Source organism: Panthera uncia, chromosome C2, assembly GCF_023721935.1.
Source record: "Panthera uncia isolate 11264 chromosome C2, Puncia_PCG_1.0, whole genome shotgun sequence".
NCBI lineage: Eukaryota > Metazoa > Chordata > Mammalia > Carnivora > Felidae > Panthera > Panthera uncia.
Window position 1 is genome coordinate 47,423,225 of NC_064810.1, and position 25,853 is coordinate 47,449,077.

The following is a 25,853-nucleotide window of genomic DNA, read 5'->3' on the forward strand; positions in this document are numbered from 1 at the left end:
ATCCGAAAGGAGAAACTGATTAGCCAGTTTGTGAAGTATTCTATTATTTATTGTTTTTTTAGGAACATTAACCCCCACAGCAAACACCACAATAGAGTTCTGCAGGAATGGTGGAACCTGGGAAAATGGCAGATGTGTTTGTCCAGAAGAGTGGAGAGGATGGAGATGTACAATCCGTAAGTTACTTGGGATGGCACTAGGGTATGAGATTTAGGTGGCTCGTGTTAATAAGGACAACAGCAAAGTTTTTCAAATGTTTCTGTTAATGATTTAGTAACAATGGGTTTAATAATGATGGCTTTAACATGTGTTTGTAGCTTAATAGTAAAAGCTGAGTATTCTTTTTGGGCTATTTACTTGTATGTTCAATATACCTAGTATGTTTCCCAACTATCAAGTTTCTCTGTAAACTGACAGATGCTTTTCCTTCTGGTTGCACTGTCTACTTCAGGGCAATGGGTGATATGGTTTTCTCAGGTCCTTCTGGTTGGTGATATGCTATATTACCCCATTTCAAAGATCACAATTCTAATATATTTAACTTTTCTGAAACCAAGGTACATCTTCCTATCTAACTATATATGTAGATGAAGTTTTTGTCTTTTCATCCTTTCTCTTGATGAGATGTTGTAAAATTAGTGGTTTTACTTCAGACAGTGCTCTCTCAGAATCAAAGTTCAAAGCTACTTCTTTTTTTAATTGAAGTATAGTTGACACACAACGTTACATTAGTTTCATGTGTACAACATAGTGATTCAAAAACTCTACCCATTATGCTATGTTCACCACAAGGGTAGCTACCATCTGTCACCAAACAATGATAGTTCAGTACCATTGACTTTATTCCCTGTGCTGTACCTTTCATCCCAGTGACTTATTTACTCCATAACTAGAAACCTGTATCTCCCACTTTCCTTCACTCATTTCGCCAATTCCCCCTGGCAACCCCTCTGGCAACCACTCTGTATTTATGTATCTGTTTCTGTTTTTTATTTGTTTATTCATTTCGTTTATTAGATTCTACATATAAGTGAAGTAATATGATATTTTTCCTTTTCTGTCTTACTTATTTTACTTACCCTCTAGGTCCATCCATGTTATTGCAAATGGCAAGGTCTCATTCTTTTTTATGATTAAGATTCATATATATATATGAATATTCCCAGAAAAAATATATATATATGTTTATATATTTCTTTATCCACTCATCTACTGACAGATAGTTAACGTTGCTTTCTTGTCTTGGATATTGTACATAGTGTTTCAAAGCTACATCTTCATCTACAATGTGCTTTCCAATACTCTGTACACTTTGTGCTCCCTGCTTAGGAGCCAGAGCCCTAGAAATGCATTCCTACCATTTCCTGCACTCCTACAAGCCAGTATATCTCACATGCTCCATGACTTTGGTCTTTTTGCTTTGACCCACATCCTCATGATGCCCTTTGGTAGTAAAGATAATAAAGATATAGGCTCTGTATCTTTAATTTTCAAGATTGCCACTAATTTGATTATACTATCTTTTTTGATGTGTTAGTGATTACAGCCTACCTCTACCAGGTTATATATTGTGTACATTTTAACTAGAAGACATTATCTAACATACTAATTTTTCTAATGGTATTAATATTAACTCAACCAGATAAAAAAGTATGAAATTCCTGGTGGGTCAGTGAGTCCTAAGGTTTTCTATTATCCTTCAAATTATACTGAATAGGTTTTGAACTTTGACTTTTATCTGGTTTGAAATTTTAAAAAGAAAATTATAATTTATGATGAAAAAAATATATTTTCTTTTCATCATAGCTTATTTCTGTGAAAACAGTACCTCTGATGATTTAACTTTTGCCAGAATTCCGGTGGGAAAATATGGATCTTCCCAGCAAACATGTGGTGAGAACACTTTAAATGGTATGTGTTTTTCCAAACGTCTCCTCTGTGTAAGCATATTAATTGCTATGCTGGATCATACCTATCATTCCTCCAACCAGTATTAAGTTCCTGGAAGAGGCATCAAAGACGGCTTTGTGGAACAGTTTGCCTCCCTTTCATGATACCAGTGTTCCAAGTTTAGGATGCAATTTCACATAATTCTAATTCTCCTAAAAACTATAATATGGATCAGTTAAAAATTCCTTTTACTCCTTCTCCCATTGGTTTATTTCCCCAGTTTACTCTATGTCCTTGAATTTAATCATGTTAATATCTGCTTATGGAGTTTTATAACTTGTCTGAATATTAAACATTAGCTATAGATTTGTACCATCTCTACTTTCAGACTTCATCTTTCTAGGTAGAGATGCTGTTAAGTTTGTCCACAGTTGGTAGTACTTCATCTCCTTGGTAATTTTAGTTAGCCATCTTGGAACATTCTCTAGATTCATCATACCTTTCTTGAAGCATGACAACCTTGTGTACATAGAGACATTCCAAGAATAAAGGCACAAATAACATTTTTTAAATGTCTATGCTCCCTGATGATATCCAGGATTTTGATGACTTACTTCAATGCTGCATTGGGTAATATCTTCTGAGAGTAGCCCTTAAAAATTCATAGGTTCCTTTCCTAACAGCTTAGAACCCATTATGCTGTATAATTTTCTCTCAGTGTTTTACCTGAACTTTGTTTGCATTGATTTTCCTTTGACCACTCCTCCTATCTCTCACATCTTCCTGCAGGATATCATCATTTCCTGCAGCACTGGGTATCTGAATAACAGCCAATTCTAGATCATTTATGAAAATGTTTGAGAGAACTTCAGTCAGTAATAACCCTGGGGAGAATTTCGCATTTTATATAGATATTTATTTTTGTTTATGTCATGCTCTTTGAAATGCTACAGTACTTATAGGTACTGGTCTTTCCCCTGTGTTTCTTTATCTTATTTATTCTAAGAGATTATGTAAACCAGTATGCCATTTGCAGAGTCCAAATTGCCTTTGCCTACATATATCATGCCTACTCAAATCTTCATGATCCTATTCTTTACATATATCCTATTCTTTACATAAGGCTAGAGCCTCTTGATTAAAAGCTCAGAAGGTGAAAGACATGGGGCTTCGTGTATTGGTACTTACTTTTTATAATGTATGTCCATGGATACTTACCGTCTTAATTTTTATCTGTTTTGTTTGTGTTAAATATTTCATTATAACTTGTAAAAGAGATACAACTACAAAAAATACCTATGTGCTACCCAATCTGGAACAGTAAAAATGTCAGTAACATATGCATCAAGGGACATCACTCTTGTTTGATTTTTTTAAAATGTTTTTGGGACAAGGGAATCACCATCTTTCATTTGGTTCTTTTATTTGGTTATTTTTATTTTCTGAGCAACTATTGTGAAAAGGTTTATCTTACTTACCTTTAAATTTCAGATTGAGCCCATAAAATAATTTTAAGGATATAGATTCCAACTATTGGCAAATGTGTGTTTAGTTTTATATTAAGAATTACTTCTGAATTATTCACTTTTATACAACAAATGACCAAGATATTTTCAATGATTTTGCGTAGGTAGATTCATACTTGTAGGAGGTGATTTTATTTGTCAACAGCTTCTTAAGCTTTGTTCACAGGAGAACACTGAATTAGGGAGGCTCGGTGATAATTATAAGAAATAAACCTAATGATTCATGAGTATTGAAAGCCAACCAGGTATCAAATAGGTGCTACAATATAGTAGAACTCTTTGCCTTTCAGTTTACTCAGATTTGGATAAAGAAGGAAAGATCAATAAGTAATTCATTATCTAGTAGGAATTTTTCATATTGTTTCCTATCTCTTCAACCCTCATCACATCCAATTCAAAGCCCTATGTCCCTAGTTGCTGGAAGGCAAATCTTCCTTGCAGACTTCAAAGGAAGGAAGTAGTTTTGAATTCCAGATTTAAAAATTAAGACAAGTGATATCTGCCTTTAAGATTCCTGTAGTAACTGGCCGATTCACTTTTCCATTCCTGTATATTAAACTACCCCAAATTTCGTGGCTTAAAAGAATTAATGATTTAGATTTTTCATAGTTCTGTGGGTTGATTGTGGCAGCTGGAGTCCTAAATGGCAAGACTGAAGGGCCTCAGTTCCCTTCCACATAGCCTCTTATTCTCTAGTAGATTGGAGCTGCTTCCTTATTCAACAGTCTCAGGACAGTGTTCCAAGGGGGTGAAGGCTGAAACTTCATCTTCTTGAGGCCAGGTTCTGGAGCTCTCACAGAACATTCTCTTGGTCAACGCCAGTTGTAAGTCCAGGCTCAATTCAGGAAAAGGAGGAATAGACTCCACCTTTTGGCGGGAAAAGCAACTAAATCACACTGAGATGGAGGTGTGTATAGGGGCAGATTGTTGCTAGTGGCCATGTTTGCAAACACTTGTTTTGTTTTGTTTTGTTTGCTTCTTTTTATTAAAGTGGGCTATCCAATAGCTACTCGGATGTGCAATATTTCTATATATGGAGAAATAGTATTAGAAAATGTGACAAAAGGAAATTGCGATGAAAATCTGGAAACCCTGGAAAACAAGGTATGCCCTATGGTCCATGTTCTGGGTAACTGGAAAAAGTTTGGATTCTGTATACTCTCTGTTCTTTAGATACCTGATGGTCAGATCTATGCTTTTTAAACATTTTTAAAAATTTTATTGTTATTATTTTTTAATTTTGTTTTTACTTTTGAGAGAGAGATTGCAAGCGGGGAAGGGGCAGAGAGATAGATTGAGAGAGAAAGGGAGACACAGAATCTGAAGCAGGCTCCAGGCTCTGAGCTGTCAGGACAGAGCCCGATGCAGGGCTTGAACTCATGAACCGTGAGATCATGACCTGAGCCGAAGTTGGACACTTAACTGACTGAGCCACTCAGGAGCCCCTGAATCAATGCTTTTAAAACTGTCAAATTAGAAAAAGCAAAAACTGGGGTTCCTGGGTGGCTCAGTCAGTTAAGACTTCAGCTCAGGTCATGATCTCAAGGCTTGTGAGTTAGAGCCCTGCATTGGGCTCTGTACTGTGACAACTCAGAACTGGAGCCTGCTTCTGATTCTGTGTCTCCCTCTCTCTCTCTGCCCGTCTCCTGCTTGCACTCTGTCTCTCTCAAAATTAAGAAACATAGAAAAAAGAAGTAACAAAAACTGGTAATTAAAGCCACTCTTTTTTTTTTTTTGAAGATGACATCTGTTTGTGAAAAAGGACAGTTGTACATGGGTTCAGCAAATTTTAGTGAATGATAATCTGTAACATATTTTAAATGGCCTCATCTTTTTAGATCAGTGGTAAAGTATTGACTGAAAATAGATCACTGGTATCTGAAACCAAAAGGAAGGTATTTTGATGGTCAACTTTATTAGAATAAAGAGGAAAGAGAAGAAAAAAAAACTATTATCCAACACCTTTTGAGACAGGAAACCCCAGACCCTAATGCTGGTCTCAGGGCTGTACCCATGAGCAGGTGAAGTGGGAATTACATAGACTAGATGTTTTATTCATGAAGATTAAATTATTTTGACCTAATATATACCTAAATGCAATTGCATGGGATTGCTAATACCTGCGGCCAAGAAAGGAGAGGAGGAAACTTTAAGTGGTCCAAGTGCAGGGCATGTAACATACATTATCTCATTTAGTCCTTATGGAACCTCTGTGAGTTAGATGTTATTCTCATAGATAATTATAGTGATTATACTAATTCTTGATCACTTACTGTGTAGCAAATATTGCACTAACATTTTACATATGTTTTTAAATCACATTTAATTCTTATAACAACTATATAAATAGTTATGAATGTACCTATTTTATAGATGAGGAAACAGTGTCTTTGAGAGGTGCAGTGAACCACAGCCAAAAAATGATGGAGCTGCTTCTTATTTTAAAGTCCACACTGTCCCACACTGGCTCCCTAACTGTAGATGGGCAGGGTTGAAGGTAAAGATGGGGATAGAAGTGGAATGTGGAGATGGCTGCCAGCCGCGTAGTTTGTGTCAACTATACAGGCTGGGGAAAGAGTTCATGTTCCAGAGTTTGACTAGCCAGTTTTTGGCTCTCAGCTCTGACATTTTAAGCTGCATGGACTTTGGGTGAACTCCTTTCCCTCTTCAGACTTTTAAACAGGGAGAAGGATGCCCTACTCACAGTGTTGTTTTGTGTATTAAATGTGATAACATCTATAAAAACATCCAGCAAAATGCCTGCACAGAGCAGGGACCTAGCTATTGAATGAGAGCTTTCTTTGTTTTGTCTAGTGATTGGATATTATTTTCAACTGTTCCCAAAGTATGAATGGCCTGTGAACTTGGTTTGATTTTTGAAATGATGCTGCCATCTAGTGAAAACTAACACACATGCTCACATTAACACCTGGCTCTACCAAAGACAATATGGATTAACATGTTTTATAGTCTCACAACACCAGAGCCAGGAGACTGATTGGTACCTGGAGATATGGTCGAGGTCAGTGTCTCCCAAACTGTCTTTGCTGAAAATCTAGTTAAAATTTTTTTTACATTTATTTATTTTTTGAGAGACATAGGGAGACAGAGCACAAGTTGGGAGGGGCAGAGAGAGAAGGAGACACAGAATCTGAAGCAGGCTCCAGGCTCCAAGCTGTCAGCACAGAGCCCGATGCAGGGCTTGAACTCACAAACTGTGAGATCATGACCTGAGCCGAAGTTGGATGCCCAACTGACTGAGCCACCCAGGCACCCCTTGGAAAGGTAGTTTTAAAAATTTCCAACTCCTTGCTGACCAATAATTTTGTAAAATGTAATAAAAATTAATTACTAGGAAAATTGGGTAAAAAAGATATGTAAAATACAGATTATTTTTTCTCTTCTAAAAGAGTTTTAAATTATTTATTTACTTATATTTTATTGAAGTGTAATTGACATAGTGTTACATTCGTTTCAGGTGTACAACATAGTGATTAGAACAAGTCTCTATGTTATGCTATGCTCATGCAAGTGTGGCTCCCATCTGAATACAAATCATTGAAAAAAAATCATTAGATTCAATAACATGCAATTGTTGTAGAAGTTTCTGACCAGTAACTCTCAGTTTCTGTGCTTACCTTCCCTATGGACCCTATAACAAACAGTGAACCATTTGGTTCATGGTTCCCACCTTGAGTAGCATTGCTCTCCCTAAGGCAGCCTGTCTTAGTTCATTAATCCTGGCAGATAGTAAAGGCTGGAAAAACCACCAGCCTGCGTGTATTTTGTCCTTTTCACAAGTAGAGAAACAAACATGAAGAACCAAGTGGATGTGATATTCAGGAGATTGAGGGTCAGCTGAATTCCAGTTTATTCACCTGCAATTGCTTGCAAAGTATTTGGACATAGTTGTATAAATCTGGCTGTTTTGTTTTGTTTTGTTTTTAACAGATAGTCAATATGGTAGCACAGCTTGAGAACATTTCTAGTGAAACTCAGATTTTAACATCTAATGTCAGTAAAATGACTCCTGAGAACATCACTTCTGCTGCTAGAGTGGTCGGAGAGATCTTCAACACATCCAGAAATGCTTCCTTTGAGGTAAAACTCACAAGGTTTTAAAAGGGGGGAGGGGAAGAAAAAAAAAGACATGGAAAGACAGACAAAACTAGAAATCCCTTTACTTAGTTCAATAGTAAGTATAATTATACTAAGTATCGTGGGCTGTGATGTTTTCATAGTCAGAACCCTGCACTCTTATTTTGTTTCTGCTTCTGGATCCAAGCATCTGCTTTTGTGTTCTCGGGGTGGGGTAGAGTTTCTGTGAAAGACCTTGCTTTGAGGGGAAATTCAGAAGCCTAAGCTTCCCAACTGACTCAATTTAAATTTCCATCATGCTTTATCTTTATTCTCTCTGCCATCTAAAACTAAACCTTCAGGGGCGCCTGGGTGGCGCAGTCGGTTAAGCGTCTGACTTCAGCCAGGTCACAATCTCGCGGTCCGTGAGTTCGAGCCCCGCATCAGGCTCTGGGCTGATGGCTCGGAGCCTGGAGCCTGTTTCCGATTCTGTGTCTCCCTCTCTCTCTGCTCCTCCCCCGTTCATGCTCTGTCTCTCTCTGTCCCAAAAATAAAAAAAAAAACGTTGAAAAAAAAATTTTTAAAACTAAACCTTCAATTTTGAAAAACACTTGCCTCTGGATTACCATACCAGTGGTGCCACATGATTCTGCAATAATTCATGATAATGATGATGTATGATGTATGTCTTCTATGATGATGGTTTGGTCCCATGTTCCTGGCAGGCAAAAGACACTGCTGTATCGACAGTGAGTCAACTTCTAAGTGTCGGTGAAGATGTTTTTCAACAAGTTCCGGTTGCTGCTCCTGATGACGCTTTGACAACGTAAGCACAATTCCAGTTGGGAAAGAAAACATTACAAAGTGCTGTGTACCATTAAGACAGGTGTTTTTATTTCTCTCATGGATGCACTAACTAGCTGATTCCTTGAGAATGAAGACTGAAGCCTTGGCTTTCCACCTGATCTTCATGTACTAGACAGGGTGGTATATGTTAACTCTTGGTTCCAGGGGTGTCCCTGGCCTAGGATATAGAGAGCGACTAGGATGATTTAGATTAGACTTCTTTTCCCGGCCTTAGCTGGGCATAGCCAAGGGTCAACCTGCATGCGCAATAGGAGCTCTTCCAACTCTTTTCTCAGCATAGAGCTGAAAGGAACAACATAACTTTGCGGGACAAAGCTCCCTACCCACAACTCAGCTATCCTTGAGATACTGGTGTATTTTGGTTAAGCTTTCTTAAGCTTTCCCAAGACTACATTGAAAAAAAAAAAGAATCCAACTCTACCTACTTTCTCTATTTTTGATCCCAGTGGGTTGGCATAGTTTTGGTTGTATATTTATAATAAAACTCGTACTTTATTATAAAGTTCCCTCACTATGATTCATTATGGTTTTATCTTATGCACAGTTTTTTTTGAGTTTTAAAAAATTTAAGTAAATATGCATGCTCATTGTATAAAAATAAGAAAATATATAGATGAGCAAAATTTTATTTTATTTTATTTTTACTTAAAATTTTTTTTAATATCCACTTATTTTTGAGAGAGAGAGAGAGAGAAAGAGAGAGAGCAGGAGAGGAGCAGAGAGAGAGGGAGACACAGAATCTGAAGCAGGCTCCAGGCTTCAAGCTGACTGTCAGCACAGAGCCCAACATGGGGCTCGAACCCATGAACTGTGAGATCATGACCTGAGCTGAAATCGGATGCTTGACCAACTGGGTCTGAGCCACCCAGACACCCCTAGATGAGCAAAATTCTAAAAATTGTCCCACCTTTATTAACTTGAGGGTATGTATTCTTCCAGATGTTTTCCTCTGTATGTGTGTGTGTTTGTATCATATTACATACTTTACAGATTTATAGCCTGTTTTCGTCATTTAATACTCCATGAATATCTTTTTAATATAAATATCTATACATTTATATCATAAATTTTTATTTTATTATTTTTATTTTTGAGACAGCATGCACAAATGGGGAAGAAGGGCACAGAGACTGAGAGAGAGAGAGAGAGAGAGAGAGAGAGAGTGAGAGAAACTTAAGCAGACTCCATGTTGCTCATTCTCACGAACCATGAGATCATGACATGAGCAAAAATCAAGAGTCAGATGTTCAACTGACTGAGTCTCCCAGGTGCCCCTGCATCATAAATTTTAGATACTGCAAAATATGAGTGAACTTTAAGCAATTCCTGCTGAGGGACATTTTGATTACTTCAAGTCTTTTAAAACTTTGAGCAATCAACATTCTTATACACAATCTCTGTTTGCAAGGCCCATTATTTTTTTTTAGGAGAAAGTCCTGGAAGAACTTACCAGTTTTCTAATTTTTACAGTGTTGAGCCCTCAAAGTAGAAAAAGTACAAAAGCATGAAATGCATAGTACATTCACAAGTTATAATTCTGAGACCTGGTTGTCATTTCAGCAGTTCAACTGGTGTATTTTATGACTTCAAATTTCAGTAGGAGTCTAGGCCCTTCCGACTGGGAGTGTGGAGATTCCCATTTTTCCTGAAGTTGGAGAAGAAAGTGGCCATGGCACTCAGAGTCTATGTTGAGTGACCATGGATCCAAGAGCTGGAGCGGGCTCCCTCCAGACCTGGAGGCTCTGTGTTTGCAGTCTTGCTAGGCAGAGAAGAGAAGAGTGGATGTTTCTGGTGAGAAAGTTGAGGAGACAGCAACTATGAGATTTGGCTGAGAAAGTCATACATCATGATACAGATGAAAGTACTGTCCTGACAATAAGTAATTATGAATTTTACTGGCTTAAGACATGGAGAATCAATTGTGTGTATTTATGTGTAATATCCAAATGGCTTCAGAGGAGGTGGTTAGAGGATAAAAATTTTAAATATGGGACACACTGAAACATGAAATGTAACCACACTCATAGTAATTCTTCCCATTCTGCATTTCTAGCCTACTTACTTTTTCTAATCCCATTGTGAAAGCTGACCCTCTCCCATGTGATCTTGTATATAAGCCCTTGGGGACTCAGGTCCTTATTCACTCAGATAAGGCTGTTGCCTCAGCCTCCAGGCCCCAGCCTCCCACACTTAGTACTCCTCAAGAGCTGCCAACAGAGGTGACCTCTAATACTCTCTCTGGGGAAGGAAACTAATTCCTTCCAAACTCTGTCCCCTCAACCTGGGCCTACACACAGGGTCTCCTGACAGACACCAGGCTTCAGTTACTCATCTCCCTTTGACTTCTACCTTCTTTCACTTACAGTTTCTGGTTTGCATCCATAAGCTACTGGACTCCCCTTCTCAACTTATGGAGAGAAGCGGACAGTGTGAGACTAAAACTCCTTAAGTGGAGAAGGGGAGACTGGTGAAGTTCTCTAACATCCATTCATCCATTCTCTTGGTCTGAGTTGGGAGGAGCCTGGACAAAGTCTCTGCTGTTAAGGGCACCCTGCTACAATCAGTGAATCTAAGACTTCATTTTTCCATTTTGACCACATGCTGCAAAGACTGACCCATAACCCTGGAACTCTGCCCTCAAATTCAAGCCTATAATTGTCCTTGTTTACCTATTTTTGGGAATGCAAGACTGCTTCCCTAATACTGACCACTTTGTACATTTACATTTCACATTTTTATTTGTAATCTTGTTCCAACCAGCCTTCTTTGGTTAAAAGATCCTCACTTAGATTATTTTGACCAGAGATTTATTGTAAAGAAGCTTATGGAATCTCATGGGAACCTAAGAACAGTACCATAATATGGCAGGACTTTATGGATCCTGGAGTAAGGGGGTGGCAGGGCATCCAAGGCAGTTTTGAAGGTCCCATTAAAGGAGTTTGTGGGCCTTCCTTCTGGGAGAATATAATGGTTATGGCGACAGACTTTGGAGTCAAATAGTCCTGGGTTCAATCTTAGCATTGTTATTTAGTAGGTCCATGATTTTGGCCAAATTCATATCTTTTGGAAAAGCCTCAGATTCTTCAGTATAATATGGGAGTAACTGTGGGACTCACTTCAGTAAGATTCTTGTGAGGCTTAACTGAGATAATATATGTAAATAACTAGCATGATACCTGACTTACACACATTAAGTCTTGAAAAAAAAAACAAAAAACATTGGCAGTTGTCTTTATAATTAATATGACTCAGTAAACATGTATGTTTCATTTTTACTTCTAGTTTCTGCTCTGGTCATAAATTGACCCTGTTGTTCATAACATTGGGGAAATAGTTTAAAACAGAATCTTTTCCCAACCCAGAAATGCTCTCCACAAAGACAGTAGAGAAAGAAAACACTTTTTATTGCATAAGCATTAAAGCAGAATGTGATGTGTATCATAGGCAAACACTAAGAGATTGCAGATGGAAAGGAGTCTCACTGCTTTATATAGCCAACCAGATATATCCCATTACATACAAGTTTTCAGGTAATCAATAACTAATCCTCAATTAAGAGAACTTAACAGCACTATTTGTCACACATAGTTCATCCTAGGTTAACCTGGTAATTGAGGTGACCATTTGTATTAGCTAACTGACTTTATTCAGAGGAAGAACAAACTTCACATATCTTTATGACAGGAGGTAGCTTTGCAACTTGGAGAAAGGTACCCACCCAGTAAAATTAGGCTCCTACCCTCCACAGAAACTGGAAAATAGGGGCGCTAACTCCCTTGATGTTTACATTTCAAAAAGATGGCTTCCATGTCCTTGCAAAAGACATTCCTAGGTCATAAATTGACAAAATGCCCATCTAGCTTTCTTCTTTTCTTTTCTTTTTTCTTTTTTTTTTTTTTTACATTTTTAATGTTTATTTATTTTTGAGAGAGAGAGAGTGAGAGAGACAGAGTATGAGCAGGGGAGGGACAGAAAGAGAGGGAGACACAGAATCTGAAGCAGGCTTCAGGCTCTGAACCATCAGCACAGAGCAAGATGCAGGGCTTGAACCCACAAACTGTGAGATTATGACCTGAGCTGAAGTCAGATGCTTAACTGACTGAGCCACCCAGACGCCCTGCCATCTAGCTTACAAAAGAATTTATTTATATTTCAAAGAGAGGAGAAAGTACTTACAAAGTACTTTACAAAGTAAATGCTCATAGGAAAAGGAAGAGAGAGAAATTTCTTCTCTTATTTTCAACAGGAAAGTTAAGTCTCTTATTTTTAATTTGTATTTGTCTTTACAATGACAGAATGACCTCTCTGGTGCCCTCTAAACCATGGTTGTCCTGATATGACTATGACACTAACTTGAAAATTCCTGGGTGAAAGAATCTGATTGCTTCTTCTAGTCATTTGTACTGGTTTTGGTCAGCTTCTGCGTTGGGTACCCTGAGGCAGAGCATGCATCTCTAATATAATCAGCGATGGCAAGAGGAGGGAAGAATCACATGGAAGAAAAATACAGCCTTGAAAGTGGCTGTGACTAGAGCAACCCTTGAAAAGTGGTTATGGACCCTGCAGTCACTGCCATATATCTAGTACGTTGTTCTCTTTAGCCTTCAAATGCCTGAGGGAGCACCTCTTGCTATCTCCAGTGTTTCATAGGGTACTGACCTCTTAGTAGGTGCTCAACAGATATTGTTTGGTTGACAAATGTATAAAATATGCTCTTAGAAGATTAGAATTTTGTTAGGCATTCCTTCTGTTGAAAGCAGCTCTGGAGTATGACTGTTATTCTTTACATGGAGTATGGTTGTTATTCTTTATTCTTTAGTGTGAATTGCTAAAAATTCATAAAATGGAGTTATGAATAGAAAACATTTAAAACAGAGAAAGCAACTCAAATGGTTCCATATGAATGATTGTCACATTCTCTTTATAAAAACAATCTTTAATTATTTTAAAGTTTATTTCTTTATTATGTCACTTGGGGAAGGGAAAAATACTTTAGTGGACAAAATAAAAATTTAGAATATGGAACAACTACATTTTAATGAAATCCCTTCTTTCTAGGAAAACTAGATTGAACCATTTATCTTAGATATAGAGATTTTGTTTTGTCAAGTACAGAAATAGTACAAATATTTCTTAAAGCAAACAAGGAAAAGAAAAGGTCTTATGACTTTTCTTGGAGAACACCAAATTGACAGGTTCTCCCCACTCCCTCCAACCTTCTATCTAATCTGTCTTTGAAGTTATCCAAAGTAGAAAAGAATATAGTGGAAACCTGCAATGTTTAGTTAATAACTGAGGCTGTGAGCTCAAAGATGTACTCTTACATGGTTCCAAATGAATTGTTGCCTCTGGAACCACCAACTCACAAGAGATGCTTGAGACCTGAAGGGGTTCACGTGAGAGAAGAGAAGGGAGTTCAATAAGTGGAAATTGATTCTCACCACTGTAGAAGCAAGAAGCACATGTCCGGTCAATGATGGGTAGCAACACCACCCTTTTGTGAAGAGAAGCACAATAAAGATTATTTCTATGGGGAAATTTGTCTTTCTTGAGTTCCAGCTGTCTGGAATCTATATACAGGGTATCTTTCAGGGGAGAGAGTCCACCAGAACTTTAGAAAAATTCTATGTAATGAAGAAACACTCTGGTGAAGAAAATAAATTATTTTAAGTTGATTGTGCCATTGTGTGATCACATGAGTTCTGTGGTCATGCCTTTCTACTGGAATGTGGGAGAGAACACATACCACTGATTTTTATGACAAATCTATAGAATATTATGTTGTTATGTTTTATTCTATACAGGCTTATTCAACAAATGGAGAGTTATTCCTTGTCTTTGAATAGCACTTCAGTGGTGAAACCTAATGTAGCAGTACAGACTGTTTTATTCTCTACAAAAAGCACTGTGCTCTTCTCTGTGAAGAAAGGTGAGGTGTTTATCTCATGTACTTATGATAGCAGAGAGCATTCTGCTATCAACCATGAACAATGCCCTATTTGTGAAAATGTTGACTTAAAATTCTACTTTTCTCCCTCTCACAGGAGATAGTGATTCTCTCATTTCTGGTTCCATAACTGTGGACACAAATGTGAGCAACCCTAATCCAGATGCAGAGACTGAACTTCAAATTTTGCTCAATACCTCAAAAAGTAGGTCTCAAACTTTGTTTCAGTAAAAAATAGCCTCAAACTTATGGGATTAGTAACTTAAAATCCACTGAGTGAAAAATAATGTTTACTTAGTTTCATACTGAGTTGCATTTGAGTTCATTTGAGCTCTGACAAATTATGGTAATCTCTACTATTCTGGATGATAGAGATGATTTCTTTCTCTCTTTTTTTTTTCTTCAAAAGCCTTGGAGCAAAGTTGAAATACTCTGATCATGGACACAGATCTTTTTTTCTAACAAAAATCTAGCTAATGCAGGTCTGTTTTACACTTAAAAATACATTTAAAAATATTCGGTCACAAATTCTGCCCATATTTACTAGTGGCATGGCATTTACAGGCACGGATTCATCCTATGGGCCTGCCTCAGGATATTTTATGTAACTGACACAGTCACCATCTTGTGGCAACAGACTTTAGCTATCTCCACTACTATGGTACTTACCCTATCATCTTGCATACGGCCCTTCAGGAATTTTTATGTCTAATGTGAAATGTTGGTACTTTTCAAAGTCTAAAAAAAAGTGATTATTTTGACAATAACAATAAGCAAAATAGGCACACACATTGCTTTATTCTCTCCCCAAATAAAAAAAAATCTGGTCCTAAAAAGTATACATTTTAGAATTAATAATGGCACTACTAAAGAAGAAGCAGGTATTATTCGTGTGTCTGGCATGCTGTGGAATTTTCCTTCCATTTGCTTTGGATACATGCTTTGTGAAGGAGAGACTAAATCTAAGTCTTTTTTGTTCTTTCTGTGTTTTTCTTTTAATTAAAGAATATTTCATGCATATAGAAAAGTACAGAAAATAATGTAAGCACACCTATGTACCCACCAACAAGGCAAACTGATGTCAAATTTTGCTATGTTTGCTTCAGACCCCCTAAAAAAAAAGAAGATATTACAGCTGCACCTGAAGTTCTGTGCCCTATCTTTTCCCATCTCTCCTCCCCAGAAATAACATCTATCTGAAGTTGGTACGCTTCATTTTTATGTTTGTCTTTAAATTTGTGCTACATATTTATATATCCATACATAAAATAGTCTATTTTGCAGGTGTTTAAAATATTTACATAAGTGGTATCATGTTGTATGGAACTTGCTTTTTTAAATTTCAATTTAATTAATTTTTTTTTTGGAACTTGCTTTTTTTGAAAACTAAACATCTCTTTTTGGAGATTTATTCATATGTTATCTTAACTTTTGCCTATCTGATAAATATGTTACGAGTATTTTTATATTCCTTTTGCAGCTTTGAAGTTCAATGATACGTTAGATTTCTTTCCTTTACTTGCACATCTTTTCATGTGTTATTAGACATTCTGATTTTCTACTCTGTGACTTGCCTATTCAAACACTATGATCATTTCTCTACTGGCTTTTTGTTTGTCTTTTTCTTATTGGTCATTAGAAGTTCTTTGTGTACTCTGAACACAAAGTTATATATTTGTTATATATAAGTCACAAATATCTTTCCTCCAGTCTGTAGCAATGACATGGATGGAACTAGAGTGTATTATGCTAAGCAAAATAAGTCAGAGAAAGACAAATGCCATATAATGTCACTCATATATGGAATTTAAGAAACAAAACATAGAGGAAGGGAATAAAAAAAGAGAGAGAGGGAGGCAAACCATAAGAGACTCTTAACTATAGAGAACAATCTGAGAGTCGATGGAGGTGAGGTGGGTGTAGGGATGGGCTAAATGGGTATTAAGGAGGGCATTTGTTATGATAAGCACTGGCTGTTATACGTAACTGATGAATTACTAAATTCTACTCCTGAAACCAATATTACATTATATGTTAACTAACTAGATTTTAAATAAAAACTTGAAAGAAAAAACTGTCAAGAAGGTATATCCAGAAATACAGATATTTAAAAAAATTATAGGTAAATAGAATTTCTTCCAGTGAATCTGAAGATCTAGTTGAAAGTGATTGTTTTCTAATAAATGAGCAAAATACTGTAGGAATGAGGAGAGGGGTAAGCAAGAATTTTCATTTTTTAATTTATATATTTCTATAGATTTGACCTTTAAATCAACCATGTCATTCTTTTATAAAAAACAATAATAATGAAAAGAAGCCTTACTGAATTTTTAGGGTTAACTTTGTTATCTAGTGTTAAGAAGGAACAATTTGGTAAGGTCAATGTGCCGTGTAAAAACTCTGTAAACCAACGTCTTTATTTCTGGGTAGAGGATAGAACAACATGGCTGGCTGTGGAGGACATTTTAGGAGTCATCAGGACATTGTCTGCCTATCTATGCAATCACACTGAATATGCTGGCTCACTGCCAGGGTTTTAGTTTTCCCGATATCACTAGTAAAAGCAGAGTTTAGAAAATTATTTCAGTCTAAAATGTGTAATTATTTTTGTTGCTTCTGTTTTAAATATGACAACAGTTGTACAAAGTGTTAAGAGGCATTCCTCAGGTTGTTCTGTTTGACCACTGCCATGGCCAGCCTCCATACAAAAACCCTCTGCTGTGGCCATGCTTTTCTAGGGCCTCTGAGGAATAGCTGACCGCTTTTTCCAGCCCCCTGAAGAAATATGTCACAATAGCCTTTCAGCCTCGGGAAAGACCTGTGATCATCATGAAGTAGTCAATAGTTCAAGAGATGATGGAAAGTATCTGGCTCCACTGAAACAGTCCCTAATATGTGCAACGTGAGCTCCTGGCTCTGTGGCTGAATAGACTGGTTTCTGCTCAGTCCCTTTTAACAGGACACAGAACTCACAGACCACTTTTCTAGGCACAGCTGCCTCCATATTTGCTCACTGTTTCTGGTCTGATGTCTTAACAGTGGGTAAAGAGACATGGCTTTAGGCTACCTGAATGTCATGTTCACTCTTGCTGCATAGAAAGCAAGATGTTATTTTTATACATGAGATCCTCACAATACCTCCTTGAGGTGGATTAGGTAGAAACTTTTGTCCCTATTTAGAAGGTAAGGAATCTGAAACTCAGGAAAAAAAATTAACGTGAGTGGAATGGCAAGCCACAGGTTATATATGTTAATTACATATTGCAATTGAAGAAAGATTCAGCCAGCAAACCATTTTTACTGTACTTTACTCAAAGATAAGCAGCATGCAGTTGAACAATGACATGGGACTTTGTTTTTTGTTTGCCCTTAGGTTCATTTGTTGATTTTAGTTTTTATTTATTTATTTTCTTCACAGGTAACACAAAATGTGGCTTTATAGTGTATCAAAACAGCAAGTTTTTCCGATCAAAAATTTTTAAACCTAAATCAAATTTTAGTCAAAAAATTATCTCAGGCAAAACTGATGAAACAAAAAAAGATCAGAAAACTTCTGTTGAAATTGTCTTTAACCCAAGGGTGAGTTTTCCCACTAACAACAAAAAAAATTCTGTCCACTTTTGATTACAAAAGCAGGGTTGGTTGGGCAAAAGAAATCTACAGAAAAACCCTTTATTTTTTTAAGTTTTTGTTTAAATTCCTGTTAGTTAACATACAGTGTAACATTAGTTTCAGGTGTATAATAGTTATTTCACAGGAAAATTCTGTGAAAGATTCTTTGAAAATATTCATTTATACCTTCTCCCACCTATGTTTTTGTCAGACTAGCTAAATGCAAAATGAACTAATTTGAATTTCATATCCTTTTCCCTCCTCCCTAATCTATAATGAAGATGTTACACTTAGTACATACCTAATTGATTTCTAATATGCTTATCTTCTTCTATTTGATTTTTTCTACCTGGTTAAGTATTTAAAAAGAAATTAGTTGTAATGTTTTCAATTTACAGTATGATCCAAAAACGTTCCAAATTCATTCCTATGCCTGTGTCTATTGGAATTTTATAAAAAAGGATTGGGACACAAATGGTTGTCACAAACGGAGGGGCACTGATGAATTCTTGTACTGCCACTGCAACCATACTACGAATTTTGCTGTATTAATGGTAAGGATGTACATAGTAATCTCTTTCAGGCCAAGAATTTTCCTTATACACAGCTCTGGTATATACTAAATTGGAGATACCTTTGGGGATTATTTTGCATAGAAATTCAACCTAGATTACACGGAAAAACAGGGAATGGAGTGATGATTTAAAAAGGAAGTTCTGGTAAAAGCAAGTAAATAGAGCTTTCTACAGTATGGTCTCAGGGTGGGTGAGTTCAGCACTGTGCATTTATTAGTGAGAAGGGAGCCCATATGCAAAAGAGGAGCTGACAGACTCCATTCAACTAACTCACATGTGAAACTTGAAGTTGTTATAGCCAGAGGTAAGGCTGTATAGTCTGTGTCGAGGGTGGGTTTAATGCATACTTGACTATGGGTGGGCAGTTTAAATAAGTTACTCAAAGCTTTTTCCACTGGAATAATCTACGTTGCTAAGTTTATGCTAGAAGATAAAAGAGGAAAAACTCTTGAATTTATCCAATTTGTTCCATAGTTCCTTTATGTATTCCTTAAAGCTTAAAAGCAATTTTTTAAAAATATGAATATAGTTGACACACAATGTTACATTAGTTTCAGGTGTACAGCATAGTGATTCGACACGTTTCTACATTAGGCTGTGCTCACCACAAGTGGAGCTATCATCTGTCACCTTTCAATGCTACCACAGTACCACTGACTATATTCCTTATGCTTTGCCTTTTATTCCTGTAATTATTTATTCCATAACTGAAAGCCTGTATTTCTCACTCCCTTCACTCATTTTGTTCATCCTCCATTCTCTGCCCTCTGGCAACATCAGTTTATTCTCTGTATTTACAGGTCTGATTATGCTTTTTGTTTGTTTATTCAAGCGTTTTTGTTTTTAGATTTCACATGAGTGAAATGATATGGTATTTTTCTTTCTCAGTCTGACTTATGTCCCTTAGCATAATACCCTCGAAGTCCACCCATGTTGTTGCAAATGGCACAATCTCATCCTTTTTTATGACTTCGTAATATTTCATCATACAAACATACCACATCTTCCTTATCCATTCATCTATTAATGTATTCCTTATATCTTTTAGCTCCAAAGCTACCCTGTGTGATAACTGATAACACTTAGCTCTGATGTTCAGCTAAAAATGAACTTTTGAAAGTTCTTGGGTTGACTCTTTTAAGAGAGAAACTTTTGTTTGTTCTATTTTCAGAAATGTATTATTCTGGTAAAACCAAAAATGTTAGTTTTTACACTTGATGGAATGCTTTTATATGTAATGTAATGGGGAAGGATGTAGTGTCTTACACTTATTGATACTATGAATCTTCCTGAGACAAGCAGATGTTTCCATTCTCCACTAAATGTGATGTAGCTATATTTGGGAAGCCAATAGAGATCAGAACATACTGGCACAACATAGGATATCAAATGTTGGAAACTTTCTTTATAAAAAAAATTATTGCATACATTTTTATTTATTTTTTTAAATTTTATTTAAATCCAAGTTAGTTAACATATAGTATAATAATGGTTTCGGAAGTAGAATTTAGTGATTCATCCCTTACATATAACACCCAGTGCTCATCCCAACAAGTGTCTTTCTTAATATCCATCACGCATTTAGCCCATTCCCTCACCCACCTCCCCTCCAGCAGCTCTCAGCTTATTCTCTGTATTTAAAAGTCTCTCATGGTTTGCCCCGCTCTCTGTTTTTATCTTATTTTTCCTTCCCTTCCCCTTTGTTCATCTGTTTTGTTTCTTAAATTCCAATTATGAATAAAATTTTATGATATTTGTCTTTTTCTGACTGACTGACTTATTTTACTTAGCATAATACATTCTAGTTCCATCCATGTTATTGCAAAAGGCAAGATTTCATTCTTTTTGATCACAGAGTAATATTCATATATGTGTGTGTGTGTGTGTGTGTGTGCATATATATATATATATATATATATATATATGCCATTTCTTCTTTATCCATTCGTCAGTCAATGGATATTTGGGTTCTTGCCATAATTTGGCTATTGTTGATAGTGCTGCTATAAATATTGGGGTGCATGTGACCCTTCAAATCAGCATTTTGGTATCATTTGGATAAATACCTAATAGTGCAATTGCTGGGTCATCGGATAGTTCTATTTTTAATTATTTGAGGAACCTCCACACTGTTCTTTAGAGGTGGCTGCACCAGTTTGCATTCCCAGCAGCAGTGCAAAAGGGTTCCCCTTTCTCTACATCCTTGCCAACATCGGTGATATCCTGAGTTGTTAATTTCAGCCATTCTGACAGGTGTGAGGTGGTATCTCATTGTGATTTTCATTTGTATTTCTCTGATGATGGATGAAGTTGAGCATTTTTTCATGTGTCTGTTAGCCATCTAGACGTACTCTTTAGAAAAGTGTCTGTTCATGTTTTTTGCCCGTTTCTTCACTGGATTATTTGATTTTTGGATGTTGAGTTTGGTAACTTCTTTATAGATTTTGGATACTAACCCTTTATCTGATATGTCATTTGCAAATATCTTCTCCCATTCCATCAGTTGCCTTTTAGTTTTGATTGTTTCCTTCACTGTGAAGAAGCTTTTTATCTTGAAGAAGTTCCAATAGTTCATTTTTGCTTTTGTTTTCCTTGCCTCTAGGCAAGTAAGAAGTTGCTATGGATGAGGTTAGAGGTTGTTGCCTGTTTTCTCCTCAAGGATTTTAATGGTTTCCTGTCTCACAATTGGGTCTTTCATCCATTTTGAGTTTTTTGTGCGTGTATAGTGTAAGAAAGTAATCCAGGTTTATTTTTCTGCATGTTTCTGTCCAATTTTCCCAACATGATTTGCTGAAAAGACTGTCTTTTCTATTGGACATTCTTTCTTGCTTTGTCAGAGATTAGTTGACCATATGTTTGTGGGTCCATTTCTGGTCTCTATTCTGTCCATTGATCTATGTGTCTGTTTTGTGCCAGTACAATACTGTCTTGATGATTATAGCTTTGTAACAAAGCTTGAGGCCCAGAATTGTGATGTCTCCAGATTTGGTTTTATTTTTCAAGATTACTTTGGGGTCTTTTCTGATTCCATACGAATTTTTGAATTTTGTGCTCTAGCTCTGAAGAATGCTGTTTATTTTGATAGGGATTGTGTTGAATGTGTAGATTCAACAATTGTTGAATTGTATTTGTACAACAATTGTAATTGTGTATTTTAACAATATTTGTTCTTCTAATACATGAGCATGGAATGTTTTTCCATTTCTTTATGTCTTCTTCAATTTCTTTCATAACTTTTGTAGAATTTTCAGTGTACAGATATTTCTTTGGTTAGGTTTATTCCTAGGTATTTTACAGTTTTTGGTGTAACTGTAAATGGAATATATTCCTTGATTTCTCTTTTTGCTTATTCAATATTGGTGTATAGAAGTGCAACCAATTTCTGTACATTGATTTTCTATCCTTCAACTTTGCTGAATTCATGGATCAGTTCTAGAAGTTTTTTGGTAGTGTCTTTCAGGTTTTCCATGTAAAGTAGCATGTCATCTGTGAAGAGTGAAAGTTTGACTTCTTCCTTACTGATTTTGATGCATTTTATTTCTTTTTGTTGTCTGATTGCTTAAGCTAGGACTTCCAACACTGTGTTGAACAACAATGGTGAAAGTGGACATCCCTGTCATGTTCCCGACATTAGGGGGAAAGCTCTCAGTTTTTCCCCATCAAGGATGATATTAGCTGTGGGTCTTTTGTATATAGCCTTTGTGATCTTGAGGTATGTTCCTTCTATCCCTACTTTCTTGAGGGTTGTTATTAAGAAAGGGTGCTGTATTTTATCAAATGCTTTTTCTATATCTATTGAGAGGATCATGTGGTTCTTATCCTTTCTTTCATTGATGTGATGTATCTCACTGATTGACTTGCAGATATTGAACCACTCCTGCAGCCCAGGAATAAATCTCACTTGATTGTGATGAATAATTCCTTTAATGTATTGTTGGATTTGGTTTGCTATTATCTGGCTGAGAATTTTTGCATCCATGTTCATCAGGGAGATTGTCTGTAATTCTCCTTTTTAGTGGGGTCTTTGTCTGGTTTTGAAATCAAAGTAATGCTGGCTTTGTAGAATGAGTTTGGAATTTTTCCTTCCATTTCTATTTTTTGTAATAGCCTCAAAAGAACAGATATTAATGCTTCTTCAAATGTTTAGTAGAATTCCCCTGGGAAGCCATTTGGCCCTGGACTCTTGTTTTTTTGGGAAATTTTTTATTACTGATTCAATTTCTTTATGGTTATGGGTCTGTGTAAATTTTCTATTTCTCCCTGTTTTAGTTTGGTAGTTTATATGCTTTTAAGAATTTGTGCATTTCCTTCAGATTGCCCAATTTGTTGGCATATAATTGCTTATAATATTCTCTTATAATTGTTTGTATTTCTGTGGTTTTAATTGTGATCTCTCCCCTTTCATTCATGATTTTATTTATTTGGGTCCTTTCTTTTTTCTTCTTGATAAGTCTGGTTAGGGGGTTATCAATTTTGTTAATTCTTTCAAAGAACCAAATCCTGGTTTTGTTGATCTGTTCTACTCTTGATATATATATATATACACACTTGATATATATACACACACACACACACACATATATATATACACACATATATATGTATATAGATAGATAGATAGGCTATATATATATATATATATATATATATAATTGATTTCTGCTGTAATCTTTATTATTGCCTTTCTGCTGTTTGGGGGCTTTATTTACTGTTCTTTTTCCAGTTCCTTTAGGTGTAAGGTTAGGTTGTGTATCTGAGATATTTTTTCCTTCTTTAGGAAGGCCTGGATTGCTATATACTTCCCTTTCATGATTGCCTTTGCTTCTCCCAGGGGTTTTGTTTTTATTTTCATTGGCTTCCATGTACTTTTGCATTTCCTTTTTAATTTCTTGGCTAGATTATTCTTTCTTTAGTAGGGTGTTCTTTAATTTCCACATATTCGTGGTCTTTCCAAATTTTTTCCTGTGGTTGATTTCAAGTTTCATAGCATTGTTGTCTGAAAATATGCATGGCGTGGTATCTATCTTTTTGTACTTGTCCAGGGCTGATTTGTGACCCAGTATGTGATCTATTCTGGAAAATGTTCTATGTGGACTCAAGAAGGATGTGTATTATGCTGCTTTAGGATGAAATGTTCTGAATATATCTGTTAAGTCCATCCAGTCCAGTATGTAATTGAGAGCCATTGTTTCCTTTGCTGATTTTCTGCTTAGATGACCTATCCATTTATATAAGTGGGGTGTTGAAGTCCCCTACTATTATGGTATTATTATCTATGTGTCTCTTTATGTTTGTGATTAATTGATATATTTATTTGGATGTTTCAATTTGGGGGCATAAATATTTATAATTGTTAGCTCTTCTTGGTGGACAGTCCCCCTAATTATGATATAATGCCCTTCATCTTCATTTCTTGTTATAATCTTTGTTTTAAAATCTAGTTTGTCTGATATGGGGCACCTGGGTGGCTCAGTTGGTTGAGTGTCTGACTTTGGCTCAGGTCATGATGTCACAGCTCCTGAGTTTGAGCCCTGAGTCAGGCTCTGTGCTGACAGCTCAGAGCCTGGAGCCTGCTTCAGATTCTGTGTCTTCCTCTCTCTCTACCCCTCCCCTGCTCACACTCTGTCTCTCTCTCAAAAATAAATAAACATTAAAAAAATTTAAAAAAAATCTAGTTTGTCTGATATAAGTATGGGTACTCCAGCTTTCTTTTAATGTCCATTAGCATGACAGATGGCTTCCATCCTCTTACTTTCAATCTGCAGGTATCTTCAGTCTAAAATGAGTCTCTTGTAGGAAGCATATGGATGGGTTTTGTTTTCTTATCCATTTTGATATCCTATGTATTTTGATTGGAGCATGTAGTCCGCTTACATTTAGTGTCATTATTGAAAGATATGAATTTAGTGTCATTGTGCTGCCTGTAGAGTTGGTGTTTCTGGGGACGTTCTTTGGTCCTTCCTCATCTTTGTTGCTTTTGGTCTTTTTTTGTTTTTTTTTTCTTTGTTTTTCTCCACTCAAGGAGTCCCCCTTAAAGTTTCTTGCAGGGTTCATTTAGTGGTCATGAACTCCTTTAGTTTTTGTTTGTCTGGGAAACTCTTTATCTCCTCCTCTTTTGACTGACAGCCTTGTTGGATAAAGAATTTTTAGCTGCATATTTTTCTGATTACACACATTGAATATATCCTGCCACTTCTTTCTGGTCTGCCAAGTTTCTGTGGACAGGTCTGCTGTGAACCTGATCTGCCTTCCCTAGTAGGCTAAGGGCTTTTTTTTTTTTTCACTTTCATAATTCTTTCCTTGTCTGTGTATTTTGTGAATTTGACTATGATATGCCTTGGTGGTGGTCAGTTTTTGTTGAATCTAATGGGAGTTCTCTGTGCTTCTTGGATTTTGGTGTCTGTATGTTTCCCCAGATTAGGAAGGTTTTCAGCTATAATTTCCTCACATAAACCTTCTGCTCCTTTTTCTCTCTCTTCTTTTTCTGGGACTGCAATGATTCGAAAATTATTCCTCTTTAATAAGTCACTGAATTCTCCAAGTCTTGTATCATGACTTTTTGCCTTTGTTTCCCTCTTTTTTTCTGCTTCATTATTTTCAATAATTTTATCTTCTATATCACTGATTTGCTGCTCTGCTTTGTCCATCCTTACATTATGGCATGAATTTGAGATTGTATTTTTAATTTTGGCCTGACTAGATTTTAGTTCTTTTGTCTCTGTAGAAAGGGATTCTCTGGTATCTTCTATCCTTTTCAACCCTAGGTAGCATTCTTATAATTGTGGTTTTAAATTCTAGTTCAGACATCTTAATTATATCTGTGTTGATCAAATCCCTGGCTGTCATTTCTTCCTGTTCTTTCTTTTGAGTTGAATTCCTCCATCTTGTCATTTTGGAGGAAGAAAAAGATTAATAAAATAAAAAATAAAAATTAAAAACAAAATAAAACAAAATCAAATAAAGGAAGCTAGATCTTATGCATGTTTTGGTTTGCTTGTTGAGAGAAACTGGATAAAATAGAGAAAAAAGAGAAAGGAAAAAAGTTAAATTTTTTAAAAAAAATTTTAAATAATAAAATGGAATAAAATAAAATAAAGAAAATAAAATAGAATAAAAAAATAAAAAAGAATTTGCTCTTTCTGTGTCTAGGAAACAAAAAGAAAAGAAAGAAAAAAGAAAATAACCTAAGCAAAAACAGTATAGAAAATGAGCAAATAAAAGAACCGGCAAACAGAATAAAACCTGAATGAAGTTACATCCAGTATCCCCTAGAACAGAATCTTTGCAGCATATTATAGTCGTAGACTAATAAGCAGGTGGAAGGGATTTGTGCTGGTCTTCTGGGGGATGTGCCTGGAG

At 36.2% G+C, this 25,853-nt stretch overlaps 1 protein-coding gene across 1 annotated transcript in view; it reads left to right on the forward strand.

The window, feature by feature from the left end:
• Window positions 1-25,853, forward strand: part of ADGRG7 (adhesion G protein-coupled receptor G7) — a 77,081-nt gene that overhangs the window by 18,799 nt on the left and 32,429 nt on the right. The window contains exons 2-10 of the mRNA XM_049628081.1: window positions 63-176; window positions 1,807-1,911; window positions 4,408-4,520; window positions 7,368-7,517; window positions 8,219-8,319; window positions 14,165-14,289; window positions 14,405-14,512; window positions 17,726-17,886; window positions 18,318-18,473. Coding sequence (XP_049484038.1) covers window positions 63-176; window positions 1,807-1,911; window positions 4,408-4,520; window positions 7,368-7,517; window positions 8,219-8,319; window positions 14,165-14,289; window positions 14,405-14,512; window positions 17,726-17,886; window positions 18,318-18,473 — 1,133 coding nt within the window. The remainder of the gene's footprint in view (window positions 1-62; window positions 177-1,806; window positions 1,912-4,407; window positions 4,521-7,367; window positions 7,518-8,218; window positions 8,320-14,164; window positions 14,290-14,404; window positions 14,513-17,725; window positions 17,887-18,317; window positions 18,474-25,853) is intronic.